This window comes from Eurosta solidaginis, chromosome 4, assembly GCF_040869045.1.
Source record: "Eurosta solidaginis isolate ZX-2024a chromosome 4, ASM4086904v1, whole genome shotgun sequence".
Lineage (NCBI taxonomy): Eukaryota > Metazoa > Arthropoda > Insecta > Diptera > Tephritidae > Eurosta > Eurosta solidaginis.
The window spans coordinates 15,806,493-15,821,237 of NC_090322.1; the positions used below are offsets into that span (position 1 = coordinate 15,806,493).

General features: G+C 36.7%; 1 protein-coding gene across 9 annotated transcripts in view; it reads left to right on the top strand.

The window, feature by feature from the left end:
• LOC137249118 (uncharacterized protein CG3556) overlaps positions 1 to 13,904 on the top strand; it is a 63,631-nt gene extending 49,727 nt beyond the window's left edge. For all 9 annotated transcript variants that reach the window (XM_067780334.1, XM_067780332.1, XM_067780336.1 and 6 more), the window contains 5 exons: positions 7,661 to 8,961; positions 9,042 to 9,237; positions 9,309 to 9,386; positions 9,455 to 9,537; positions 10,572 to 13,904. In XM_067780334.1, coding sequence (XP_067636435.1) covers positions 7,665 to 8,961; positions 9,042 to 9,237; positions 9,309 to 9,386; positions 9,455 to 9,537; positions 10,572 to 10,633 — 1,716 coding nt within the window. In that variant the 5' untranslated portion in view covers positions 7,661 to 7,664 and the 3' untranslated portion in view covers positions 10,634 to 13,904. The remainder of the gene's footprint in view (positions 1 to 7,660; positions 8,962 to 9,041; positions 9,238 to 9,308; positions 9,387 to 9,454; positions 9,538 to 10,571) is intronic.
• The last annotated feature ends 841 nt before the right edge of the window (positions 13,905 to 14,745 follow it).

Sequence of the window (14,745 nt, forward strand, 5' to 3'; positions counted from 1 at the left end):
GCTAATAAAAGCGTGTTAACAAAAACAATTGAAGTAGGCAGATGGCGGGAGGAGAAGGAGAGCACCACCAAATTTCCAGAATTGTTTAGATCTCGATCTGTATGAGCCAGATACCAAAAATTATTAATTTAGGAGAAAATTTATTTTGAGTTATAACAATTTATAGATTTTGCACCAGAGGGGGAGAGGGGCAGGGAGGGTGTCACTATTCACTTTGTAAGCCCCCGACTTATTTGACCAATGTGTTTGTAATATTGGTGAATGTCAGTATACGTATAGTTATAAGTGTAAAAATTATTAAAAAGTAATTGTTCGAAGGGTCATGCGACCCACCTCTTTCCATTTTCGAAAAAAATTGTCTCCCCCCTTTTCAAAAACATATAGCTAGTAGATCCTTCTAGACTATTGTCTATATGTGACCCGGCCTATGAAAAGGTGGCTTATGACTCAAAAAAGAAACAGCTGTTAAAGATAAACAACGCACTTCTTCAGTTTCTTAGCAGCTTTTCTTTTGCATTATTTTTTTTGAGTCATAAGCCAGCTTTTCATAGGCCGGGTCACATATATGTGCCAAATTTCATTCAAATCCGCCCAGCCGTTCTTGCGTGATTGAATCACAAAGTCAAACGTCTGGACATCCAACCATCTAAACATCCAAACTTTCGCTAATAACATTTACCGGATATTTACCCACTTCCCATCTCTATATACATATATGTATTGTTATTGTTGGAAAGAGGATGAATTGTTTACTTAAAACATTCCCTTAAAACAAACAAAAATACCTCATGAAAATGTGTAGAAGCAATTTAAAATTACCCTGCAAATGGGACATTAAAAATAAATTTCGCGAAAAGTACAAACTAAAGGTTCTTAATATTTCTATCCTCTTTGCCAACACCGTGGAATTGTTGGAAATGGATCACACTATTTGAAAATAGCGGACTGAAACAGCATATACATTCATACATATGTATGTACATCCGTATATGTGAATATATAACGGATGCCGGTAACTAACGGAATTATATGTAGTTAAGAAAATTTTTATCTCAAATACTTACCGCGTATCCTTGTAGTTCTCATTTTTGAGATTTGCGATTATTTCACTTGGAATTAGCCGATCAATTTCACGAATTTTCACGAAAAGAATAAAAACTTGACCGTCACACGCGAATGGACATTTTCGAATGAAGAAAAATCTAGTGATGGCGATGCACGAACAGTGTTGTTCTTTTTGTGTTTTGCTTTTTTTACGTTGCAACTGTTTCAGATTTGGCTCGCAATGACCAATGTTCAACGCAATCAAGCGAAAAGTGATTTATGTTTAAAGAAACGTTCTTTTATCGAACTTGAACGCTTAATCCTGACAGAGTATATTAAATGTCTAGTAATTCAAATGACTCTTCACATTAAGTGTTGAAATTATTTATTATTATTATTATATATTGGAAAAGGAGTGACGATTCCCTGCTTTACACTGGATAGGAGCACTAGTGTTGCCACCTTCGGCTCTCTGGTTATTACATTCGGAATACTAGTTTAGATAGATTGATATGTACATATGTATATATTGTTTTGTACTGTGTGTATTATTACTGTAAAATACAATAACTTATAAACTTACATCTGCCTAACTCTAGATTAGCTTTTTAAGCTCAGATAATGAGAGAAATTCGTTGATATTCTTGATGGATTCTATGTCGTAGCTTTTCAATGTCTCCGACGGGGTGTTTCTACCAAAGATGTTGGCCCGTATAGTCGAAAAATGTTGTCAGTTGTCAAGTAGGAGGGTGACGGAGACTGCGGCAGCGTTACAGAAGTTACACTGTGGAGTTCCTGAACCCGTGAGCATATGGCTATGTGTAGATATCTTATGGCCAATTCTTAGTCTGCAAAAATATGTGATGTCCTTACATTTTGCACCCCTTGGGAGGATTGGTTTCAGACCTCTTACATTAATGGCTGAGTAGTGGTTATGGATGATTTTTATTGAGTTGTTTCCTAGTGCCAAAATACTGCGAATTGAGGAGATTAGATAGTTTTTGTTAGATGTGTTGAGTATTGATCGAATGGTGGATAAGCTGTCTGTGCATATAACGTGTTTCACCCCTGAATGCAGAGCATATTGTGCTGCTTGAAGAACAGCATAGGCTTCAGCCGTGGAGATGGAACAGAAGGTTAGCATGTGTCCTACTGAAATGGTTTCATCATTCGAGTTTATAACAGCAAAAGCTGTGGAGTTCGTAGTTTTTGTGCCGTCCGTATATACAAATGTCCAACCTTGATCTTTTAGGGTTGTACAAATTTCTTGGAAGGATTGCTGGTAGACTGCTGAAGTAGTTGTGCTTTTTTTGTATGATTGCATTTCGACAATTAAGAGTTTGTGTGGTTCAAACCACGGATCGGGTTGCTTGTAGTCGAACTTCTACAGCTTGATGGGAATTCCTAGTTCTTTGGCTGCATTTATACATCTAGCGAAAGCTGATGGGCGCGATAATGGAGTTTTTCTTCTGATAATTCCATCACAGCATTCTTTCATTGTATAAGTTTTATTGTCAGCTTATATAGAGTAAGCGTTGTTCTTTCTTTAATGGAAGGAAGGCCGGTTTCGGTTAAAGTGGCTGCCGTAGGCGAGGTCGGAAACGCTCGTATGCATCTTTTGGCTGCTGTGTGATATGCGGGCAGAATTACTTTTATGTTGTTCTTCGCACAGTGTCCGTAGATCGGGAGTCCATAGTCAATTTTCGACAGTATAAGAGCTTTGGTAGCATTGACGAGTGTTGTTGGATGAACAAGGCTATATTTTGATGATAAATATTTGATTATGTCCAATCTTCTTACAAGGGCTTTTTTCAGATACAAACAATGATCTTTGTACGTAAGTTTAGAATCAAATACACGGCCTAATATTTTCAAAGTAGTACAATTTGCTATGTTTACATTATTAAAAGATAGATTTATAGGTGGGCAAAGCTTTTTATTACATATATGGAAATGTTTGCATTTACTGAATGATATTTTGGCTCCCGAGTCTTGGCCCCACTTTGTTAAGTCTACTAAAATTTTCATGAAGTCGTCTTGGACCACCGATAAATCTTTACATTTGGTGAAAAGCAGTAAATCGTCGGCATAGATAACATGATTGATTCTTTTGTGGCTTAATATTATTTTGTTCATTTCGTTAAACGCGATTATGAAGAGGACTACTGATAATGGCGATCCCTGAGGGATGCCATTGACTAGTTTATATGTATTTGAGAACTTATTATTGACTTTTGCTGTGAAGAAACGGTTGGTTAAAAAATCTTTAAAAAGTTATATATTCTTTTTCCGATTTTCCATCTCGAAAGTTGTTGAAGAATTACATGCGGGCCGATTCTATCGTATGCTTTCTCGAAATCAATGCTAAGGACGGATGTGTGGTTTTTTGTTGAAACGGCCGAAGTGGCAAAATTTTCAAATATAAGTAGGGCGTCCAATGTTCCCTGGTTTTCTTTAAATGCTACTTGGTGTGAGTCGAATAGGTTATTAGACACTGCGAACCACATGATGCGTTTAGCAACGATTTTTTCCAATGTCTTACTTAAGCATGGCAAAAGAGATATTGTCCTGTAACCAGCTATGGATGTCGGGGATTGATTCGCTTTTGCAATGGGGAGAACTGATGCCTTCTTCCACGCATTCCACAATTGCCTTGATTGAATATATGGTTGTATAACTCGATGACCCTGGTCTTGACTTTGGTTGGTAAGTTTTGAAGTAAAGGGTATGAAACACGGTCTCGCCCTGGAGTTTTTCCTGTCATTGAGCTAAGGATTACTTCCAGCTCGAAGAGGGTAATGGGGGACTCTATTTTTTGAGCTCTCGGGGAAACCGACTTAATAGAGTATTCTTCGGATAGAGTTTGATTTTTTTAATAACAAAGTCTTGGTGCAATCTTTAGCATAATTGGACCAAGTAAGACCAAAGTGATTTCCAGTGTCTACCGAAGAGTATATGGGGCCATCAGTTGAGTCAATTACTTTTAGCGATGGTGGGGTGTGTGTGCCCTAAAGCCTCTTAACGTTGGACCAGATTTTTCTGGGGTGGCAAACTGGGGTTATAGAACTAGTTAGGGTTTCCAGACTCTCACGTTTTCCTTCCTTTAGCTTCTTTTTGAAATAGGCATTTGCTTTTTTATATTCCAACAGATTGGGGGTAGACCGGTGTTTTTTGAAATTATGCCACAACAATTGTTTTTGGTCCCTAAGTGTTGCAAGTTGTTTAGACCAGTATGGTACAATGCTTTTGTGGCATTTGTGTTGTGTTTGGGGTATGGCACGATGTGCTGCCTCCCGAATAAGTTTTGCTAAATTGCTAGTTTCTTTACTAATGTTAGGGGATTGCGGAAATTTTGTTGAAAACTCATTTGTCAACTGTTGAAATAGAGGTCAGTCCGCTCTCTCTACTATAAACTTCGGTTTAGGCGTACCTGGGATAGATGAAGCAGTGGTCAATTTTGTGTATAAATAAAAGTGGTCGCTTCCATGGAGTTGTGAGGATGTCGAGCATGAAAGCTTAGGAGCTAAACCCGCCGAGCACATACACACATCTACTTGAGTAAAAGTTTGATGAGTTGTAAAGTGAGTTAGAGACAGGTCGTTTAGGACGATATAGTTGTTTAAGAGGATCAAATCCTCGAAAATTCTTCCTCTTGGGTTAACTGAATCGGATCCCCAAAATGGGCTCCACGAATTAATGTCTCCTACTAGCAGTATATCTGTCGAAATACTGGCAGTTATGTCCATCAGATTCTTGAGGTCGAAAGGTTGTTGTGGTGAAATGTAAATGGATACAATTGTAAATTTAAAACCGATATTAACTTCAATGGCAATGACGGAAATCGGAGATTGTATATTCAGCAACTTGTGCGATACTCTTTTTTTGACCATGACACATATACCTTGTTTTGACGTAGTATTATGTGGAAGGTTGTGGAAGTAGCTATGGAAAGAATTTGAAATAGGTGCAGATTTGTTGAATGGAATGTATGTTTCCTGTAAGGATACAATGGAGGGAGATAAATCTTTTAATAGTAATTTTAATTCGTTGATGTTATTATATAGTCCGTGGATGTTCCACTGGAGTATATTAAAAGGCATCATGAGGTAACTGATTGCTCATCGTTACATCTTCAGATAAATCAACTGCGGGATCCGAATCCGAGTCCGCGCGAGTTGGCGAGGTGAAGTACCGATTGCTGCTTAGCAGCTCATTGGTTAAGCGCGTAATTGGCGATAGCATCGCCGAGTTTGACGTATAGTGAATTGGTTTAGAAATATTTGAGGTTGTTGGAATTTGATTGCTTGGTTTATTAACAAAGTGTTACTTAAAGTTTTTGGTGTTTTATTGGTAGATTTTAAGGTTTCCAGAAAGTTGGGTGAACTTAGTGATGGCGCCTGATCGCTCAGATGCGGGGTATTATTGCATGATCTTTTTGATTGGTAGTTGAGTTGATGGTTGTATTTAAATTGGTTACTGAAGCGGTGTTGGTAGTTTTATTGCCGGATAAGATACCAGCTAAGGAGAATGGAGATGAAGTAGCGGGAAATTGAGCAGAGTAAAACTCCCTTGCCTGTTTAAACGTACATTTGCGTTGTGTTTTTATTATAAGGATCTCTTTCTGCTGCAAAAATTTGGGGCATTTGTTGAAGTTAGATGGATGTTCTTCACTGCAATTGGCACACCTGATGCGTGTGCATTCAGATGGCGCATTTGAGTGAGGGGGTAGGTTGCATATTTGACATAATGGTGCGTTCGTGCAGTGCTTCATTGTGTGGCCTAAAAGCTGGCACGATTTGCAACGCATGGGGTTTGGGAAATACTCTCTTACCTTGACCTTGTACCAAGAGATATTAATGGTTTCTGGTAGTTTGAATGCATCGAAAGTAAGTAGGATAACAGCGCTTGGAGTGGTTTTATTTTCTATCACTCTAGTGAACTTGAAAACGTTCACTACCCCCTCAGATGCTAGCTCTTTAACTATTTCGTCCTCTGGTAGTGGCTTTAGGAATGGCGCGAATATCGTTCCTTTTACGAAGTTGAGGTTGTCATGATATTTGCAATTAATTTCGCATATACCCGGAAGTTGTTTGGCGGCGATAAACTTTTCTGCTGTAGCCTTGTCTTTGACCAGAAGGAGGAGGTTACCGTCTCTAAGCTCGGAAATTTGCTCAATATCCTTGCTGATTACGTGCAGAGGTCTCTGAACAGTGAAACATGAGTACTTCGATAGTGGGTTTTGTTCATTTGCTGAAGCAACAACAACGAATTTCGGATTCGATACTGTGATTCTGGGTGTACGTAGCTCAGGGAACTCGTCACGGATTATTGGTGTTTTTTTTTTTGCGTTGTGGGCTAGAGGATAGGGCTGTGAACCTATTATCCCCTGCATTATAGCCTCTAGTAGGCATGGTAAGATAATATTAAATTTTTTACTATTAGCAAGGCACGTGGTTTGTTTGCAAAAAACAAAAAACTATAAAGGAAAGTGTGTATATACCAACTGTAGTTGTTGGTGTATAACTGCACTGCGAAAATGAATTAACAGAGAGATCTATTGAAAATACAACCGTTCTCTATGAAAGCTAGTCCATGACTGTGTTGAAATTAAATATTGTAAACAATTCTTCAGCGATATTTGATGAAATTATTAACTAGGATTACAATGTGAAATATAGAAACGATGATATTGTTGACCTTCTTCCTGTTGTTTTTGTTCTTGTTGTTGTTGTTGTAGCGATAAGCACACTCCCCCAAGGCCTTGGGGAGTGTTATCGAATTGATGGTCCTTTGCCGGATGCAGATCCGGACCGTTCCGGTACCAAGCCCGACCATCTCGGGAACGATTTGTTATGACCACATGCGACCTTCTAGGCCAGACCGCCCGCCCACCCCCTAGATCCATGAAGAGTTCGGGGTCGCCAGAGCCTCGGCTGTTAATGAAACAGGATTCGCCACGGATAGGTGAGGTTGACAATTGGGTTTTGAGAAGCTATATATTGCACTGGCAACCTGAAAAGATTGCGCTCACATCCCCTTGAATCTGGTATTTTAGTCGCCTCTTACGACAGGCGTACCTCGAGAGTATCTATGGTCGGATGCCTACCGCGCATGGCTTTCGGGAGACGGAAGAACTTCATGCAAGTGCTGAAAAATACATGAATAAAAAGACGTACGCCTAAATAAGTCCTCACAAACATAATGTTTGGAGATACGCACTAAGCGTTTGAGCACTTGCAAGTACGGCTTAAGGTATTTAAATGTTGGCAGTTCAAACGACTCTACCCTCAAAGCCCATTTGCCAGCCCAAAAGTTTCACAAACAAACAACCGTCCTATAAACAGATCAACTCCGATAAATGTAATAATATAAAATAAGTTCAGACTTTGTACGCATCGCCGAAGTAAATTACATGTGAATAAGATGAAGCTCTTGGGAATAATTTCTTATGTTACAATGATCTTCTCAGTTCTACTTAGAATAGAACCAACACCATGCTCGTATGGTTTAGAATATAACATAAGAGATATGGTTTCTATACTGAAACATATACAATGTAACTAGTCTTCTTATCATCCCCTTCGAAATTCATATCTTTTTCCCTTTCTATTTCCAGCAAAATGTTACCAACCATAAGCAGAATGCTAACGCCCCGTCACTCCGCAGTAATTACAGCGCTACTGATCGGCTACTTTCAGCTTTCCATCTTCGCTTCGTTAACCGTTTCGTCCATCGCTACGATTGCGCCTGCTCTCTCTCCCGCAGGTGCGCAAGTCTCGACTAGCATTCCTCAAAGCGAATCAAACGCAAATAATATCACACCATTGGCAACGAATGAGAATGCCTCCTCTACAACGACTTCCCCACTTGCCGCACTTGGTGTTTCCACAATTGAACCAGTAAATGGCGCCGAAACGTCTTTAGAGTCCATTAGCACAAGCTCACCTTTAGCTAGTACGACAAGCACCAGTACTACAACTTTTGCCACAACCACAGCCGAGCATGATATCATCGGCTCCCCGGGCCCCGATAAGCGAGAGCAGGAAGCCATATTAAAAGCGCTCGATTGGTTGAAGGAGAAACGTGCAGCCGATTATGGCTGGGGTAATGATACACACGTGGTTATATTAGCCAAAGAGTTGTCCGGTGCACGTGACCCCACAGATGCGGATGGTCATTTGCAGGTCATACAAGAACTTGAGGATACGCTTTCTGTAAAAGAAATGGAAATCGAAATCTTAGCTATGCTAGATCGTCATCATACTTTACCGAAGCCGTTGAATTTAGAAAAATTAGCGCTCTACGTGCTGGCGTTAGGTTCGCTCTGCAAGGATCCGAAACACTTTCACGGTCACGACTTAGTCGCTACACTGCAACACCATGAACCGGTGCAAGATAATGAGTTCGCTTTGGCTACGCTATCGGCGTGTAGTGCGGCTGCGCATGTGCGCAAGCGCCAGATACGTCGATTACTAGACATTGCGAGTGGTGTCACGGATCAGGGTGTGGACACAATTGCTATGGTTATTTTAGCATTACGTTGTATTGTGACCGATCATCGACATCGCCATCTGCAACACTTTGTGCGGCGACCTGCACGCGGTTTGGCTAGTTTACAGGACCCACGCGGCAGCTTCGGTTCGTTACGCAGCACCGCTTTGGCTATGCAGGCTTTACAAGATCTTGAACATGATCCTGCTGGCTCGTGGAATCGTACAGCTGCTTCGCGTTGGATTTTGGGCCAACAGCGTGAGGATGGCGGTTGGACTGAAGAGCCGTTGCATGATGGACAAGATCCTGGTATCGGCGTCGGTTTGACCGCGGATATTATATTGGCGTTAGGTTGGAAGGGACTGGGCGCTGTGCGTGCTTTACAATGCGATCATGTGATACGCGAGAACAGTGATCCAGCATCAGGTAAGTTAGTCCCATTTTCTTGACTCTTTCAAGCTACATATTAAAAACATTTCTAAAAAATACTCTAAAAACTCATTTAGAAAATGGCGAACCCAAACTAGCTGTACCCTATGGACTGACTTCGTCGGCCGAAGAGTCGGACTCGAAAAATGTTTCGTACACATATACGCTCTGGGTTGGGTCTAATGTCACAGAAGCTTTCTCACTATCGCTGGTCTCACCAAAAAACACAAGCTTCTTTAAGGCTATGACACAAGCAGCTGATTTAGATAATAGGTAAGTGCCTTTAAATGTGCTAGAAGTCAGGTTATCTTGAGTACTGTGTATCTCCAAATTCATCTGAACAGATTTGCTTTTGAGGCGCGCGAATGGCCCAATGGACACTATGTACACACACTCGCTGGCAAGAAGGAAGAACCAAGAGGGTAAGGCTCTAACTAATTCACCTTTTTTATGAACTCTGTCATTGAGCTGCATCAATCTCTTCACCCAGATATGACTATTGGCTGTTGTACCGCCTACCCGAGCTGCCCGATCCTAATAATCCACCCGGTAATCAGCTAATCGCACCAGTCGGTAAGTAATTTGCTTTTGAAGAAGGGAACATTTTTATTAAATAAAGGAAACTGGCGAGTCAGAGGTTAGAGTTCGTGGGCCTTAATGATATTGTCTGGATTTATTTTCTTCTATAACTTGCTTTCAGTGGTGTTTCCGTCCTTTTACCTCAATAAAACATCAACCGATGAAACACTATATGTCATACATTAAATTAAACTTGTTCTCGAGTTTATCAAAGAGTTTACTAACCTTAGGGCCACATTATGTAAAACGCACCCATGCGGCCTTTTCTCTTTTAAACCAAAATTCATATAAGAGCATTCATTGCGGCGCAAAGTATCACGGCGTTATACAAAATTTAGCCTTGGCATGCATTTTTTCTCACTTTACTTATTACGAAGAAGAACTCCTGAAGGGAGATCCGAATCGGCTTGCACTCAATGAATATATGTATGTCGTAACAATGATTGCTTTAAAACTGCTGATTTTTACGTTGTGCAACTTTTTAGAGATAATTAACAAGTTGATGAGCTTTTTGGTAGAATCGTAGTAGTTGAAAATCCCCCTAAAGCTTTTAAAGCTTATCAAAGTTCAACTTTTTTCAAAAAATAAAGTTTGTAATCTATTGCTGGGGATAGTTTTCGTGAGATTTTAAACACTTTTAGGCAAAAACGTGTATCACTTGTACAAACAAGCTTCATAGAAGAGTGCGAAAAGCGTTGAGCTTTTAAGCACTTGTTATCATATTGCCTATATGCTACTACAAAAAAAAAAACCGTCCCTTTTCAAAAGCCCATAAAATACCTAACTATTTTTATTCCATATGATTTGAGCTTTTACAAGCTTTATACAGCCCAAATCTCCGCACAATAATAACGATCGTTTTAAAGATTTGAAACCCTTTTCTTCATAAATTGTTGATAAAAGGTTTCGTTACATTTGAAATTAATTTTATTGGAATGCAGTGAGCTTTCAAGAGCTTTTCAATGGTATTATTTTTAACTTGATAGTATATTTTTAATATATCTTTTCTAACTTGTGCATAATTACAGGTGTGGATGAACTGATGGTCGAGGATGGCGAACATTATCTATACTGGTATAAAAAGCTCTAAGCTCGATAAAGCTTGCGACTTATTTGTAAACATATATACAGCAATAAAACCGAGCAAGTAGGTGTTAGAAAACGAAAAACAATTGGGGAGTAAAAAATATTTAAAATAAAAATTTAAAATTTAAAAAAATATTAGAATTAAAATTAATATAAAAAATACTTACAATATACTGCTATCAAAACCAAGGGGCCATAAATGATAAAAAACAAATGCGAATACAAATATACACACATAAATAAATATGATTTCTAAAACTTAGAAGAAATATAGAAAAATAATCAAACAAAAGTTCCGCGCCTTAGCAAAAAGGCAAAAACGCAAAATTAAAAACCAGAAAAAGGCAAGAAAAATATTTTTTGAAATTCCAAATTATATAAAAAAAATAGCAACAGAAATAAAAGAATGGTGTAGGAAGTAAAAAAATTAATAAAAAACACTCTCAAACAAACAAACAAGTACAGCAACAACAAAAATTTAGTAAAGTAATAATGAAAGAAATATTGATAAACGTGATAAGGCATGTCAAATAATAACAAGGAGAGTAGTTGAATATAAAGGTCATCACAAACATTGACAAATATAGAGGCATATAGCTAGCATGGAAGAGAAGTTTACGAACACACACACACATCTAAAGATAGAAAGTAATTAATGACACAAATAGTGGTAAACAAAATCGAACGTCCATGTTAACGTAGTAGTCGTGCCGTCTTTTGATGATAATAAATGGGATTCCAAAATGAAGGGTGGTGATATACAAAGTACCACAAGACACACACATTTATCCATGTAAGCATCTACCGGTCATACGCATATGCATGTATACTACACCCTCGTTCCTAATCACTACTTTTCCTATCGTTTCACAACACACTGCATATACTCTTTTTGTACGCCCCAAAATCCGGCCTAATTTTTTTATATACAATATGGGCTGCTGTTGAAAGGTATTTTTGGGTACTTTTTTCAGAGGATGACTATCATATTTCATAATCCTAGAACTGTTTCCCGAATTTTTTTTTAAGCGCAAGCCCCAACAACAATTCCTGTCAGGATTCTGGTACTATCGTCTACAAAATGGGCTCTTTCGAAGAGGTGTGCCCACATTACTGGGCTGAGAAGTTCGCAACATTAAAATAGGACGTTTGCTGGTTACCAAAAAGCAAACCCCTAACATGTCTCGGCCGGAATCTATGTAGATCTTCATTCCCTTTTCTAAAATGAAATCGAACAAGTAGTTTTCGCTGAGGTGTTCTGTGTGCAGTCGTGGCCACTGTCTCCGAGCGGAATATCGTTTGCTCATTTGGTTGTTTGATCGAAGATATAAACCATCCAGAAGTCTAAATACGATTGGAACTTCTATGTTGAAAGATCTTTATTCCACTTCTGAAATCACTTCGAGCAAGTTGTTTTTTGCTGTGGTCTTCTTTGTGCTGTTGTCATCACCCACACATGCCCACTTTATGCTGAACGATCAGTTTTATAGATCAATCACTTTTCTGCTTAGATATTAATACTGTTATCGGCATGTAACCTTGTTAATTTTTCACTCCTTCATGTTCTCTTCTGCAATTCTTAAATGGTTTATAAAATTGTATCTCCTTAAACATGCTCTTCATTTAAGATACAAAAAAACGACTAAATATTTATACAGACAGTAGTCAACTAATAATACAAACATACAGAACTGTAGAATTATATAAATATAGATAAGACACTTACTAAAATATATTTACATATAAAAACATCTAATTTTGATAAAAATTTAAGTTAATGAAAGAAAAAAAATATTCGAAAGCAAATTGAAATTACCATAGTACTAAATAATAAATAAATATATTCATTGAAAATTAATAAATAAAAATTTGCTGAGATAAAAAAAATTAAAAAATTTTTGTATTTAAGTAAGTTTATGTTCGCAGTATCTAACAAAACAACAACCCAGTTTTTCAATAGGATAATTTCGAATTGCTAATTGATGAGATTGTTAACAACTTTAGCTTAGTTTTTATATTTGTATTTTTCAAATTGTAAATTTTTTCACAGCCTTTAATTCACTTTTAGTATCCAATTCCTCTAGTGCACATTTTGAAGTTTTTCCACATTTACTTTTTGAAGTTAACAATTCATTACCATTACAATTGAAATTATGCATTTTTTAAAGTAAGTTTTGTCTTAAAATTTTTTTAGGGAAAACTAAACCAAACTTTCTACAAAAGATTAACTGACTAAATTAAAATTGTTTTATTACTTTCATTTATTGAAATTTTTATAATTTTTTAATTTTCTGCATCGCAGAGCTTTTTTTTCTCGTTTATCAAAAGTGGTCCATTTTGAAAATTTTTTTCAATTTTTATTTTGTAGCTCATTTGAATTTTTAAAATAAGTTTTTGCCTTTATGCAAAAAAAGAATTTAAATTTTTTAAAACTTTTTTCTTAAATTTGTTCTTTTGTAAAATATTTTATTTTCAAAAAAAAATTACATTTAAAAAATTAAATATAAATATGAATGCCCATATAAATAATCTTACAAAAAAATATATCTATCGTATCTAACCTCACTTCGAAATATACAACGCTGTAGAAAACGAAATAGCGCATACTACTCTAGAATATGCATATTGAGCTAGAATCCTAGTAGCTCTTTCAGATTGATCTTTAATCCCAAATCTTGTCTTTATGCCTAAAAATTAATATTATTAATATTAATGTATAAACTACTATATTTATGCTTAAGCTACATATGTATGTGCGTGTTATTGTGGAATTAATAAAATATGCGAAAAATTAATATCAACTATAATTAATAATTATAAAAAAATATTGTGTTAAAAACCCTACAAAAAATGCTTTCGATCTTTATTAAACAAACACGTCAAAGATAAGTTGAATAAAGATAAAACATATTTTTAATTTTCAAAAAAATGCAGTTAGATATTAAAATAAAATCTTTTTATCAAAATTTGTGTTTTAAATCTTAGTATTTTTTATAAAACTGTTACAGGGAAATATTCTTTTGGAAGTTCAGAAAAAATTTTGTTATTAAAAAAAATTTAAAAATAGATACTAACAACACAACGCCAATGAAAATTTTGTAAAAGTTAAGTCATAATAAATAAATTTGTAAACATTTTATTTGCGAAATTATTTGTAAAAGATATGCGTTAATTTTATAGCTTGCAAATTAAAATATTTTTTAAGCCAATATTTGCTAATAAGTACTAATAACATTATATTAACATCAATATAATATTAGAAAGGAAATAAAAATCGTATTATATTTAAGCAAAAAATAAAAAAAAAGTTTTGTTTCATTTAATTTTAGTCCAAAGGAAATATTTCAACAGCAAATCTCCAAAAAAGTCGTTATTATTAAATTATAGCTACCGTAAAAGAGGAACCTTGATACATGGTACCGAATTGGGAATTGCAAAGCAAGGACTTACCGGAGGTACTTTGGATTCCCCCGGAAGAGTTTAATTGATCCAAGATATACGTTGGCAGATGTAGTAAGAATCAGCGCAAAGCTGAAATTTGTTATGTTCCGCAGAAACTACGCTTTCTTTAGATATGCAGACATTTTCACAAGAGGTTTTCAACGAGGTCCACCGGCTGTTAAGCTCTTCCAACATAACATCCAATAACGAGTCCGTTTGTTCATCCGCTTTTTTATTTTTGAAAATTGGTGCAAAGTTTCACCATATTGTGGGAGTCGAAGTTAAATTTTGACATTATTTCTGTCGATGAACGCATGATTGAAGATTAGACAATGGGTTTGTTTTGCAAAGTATACGTGATAATTAGCTGGATTGTGACAAAAAAATTATGTAAAAAAAAACGAGAAAATTCAGCACTATAGACACAAGCCAAGAAACACAGATTTGGAAATTGGACTTTCCGTTTGTCACTCGAAAGTTTGTGATGGATAATAACGAAATTCCGAAAACGCACTTAGATGATTTTGCACTGCTCGGAAATGGATTCATTCATAAGCAATATTTATTATGGAATGCCCCACAGGTCGCGAAGAAATTCACAAAACAAAAAAACTTAGAAATGTTTGTTGTAGAACGCCTCACTGATCACGAAGGTATTCACAAAAAATTACTAAG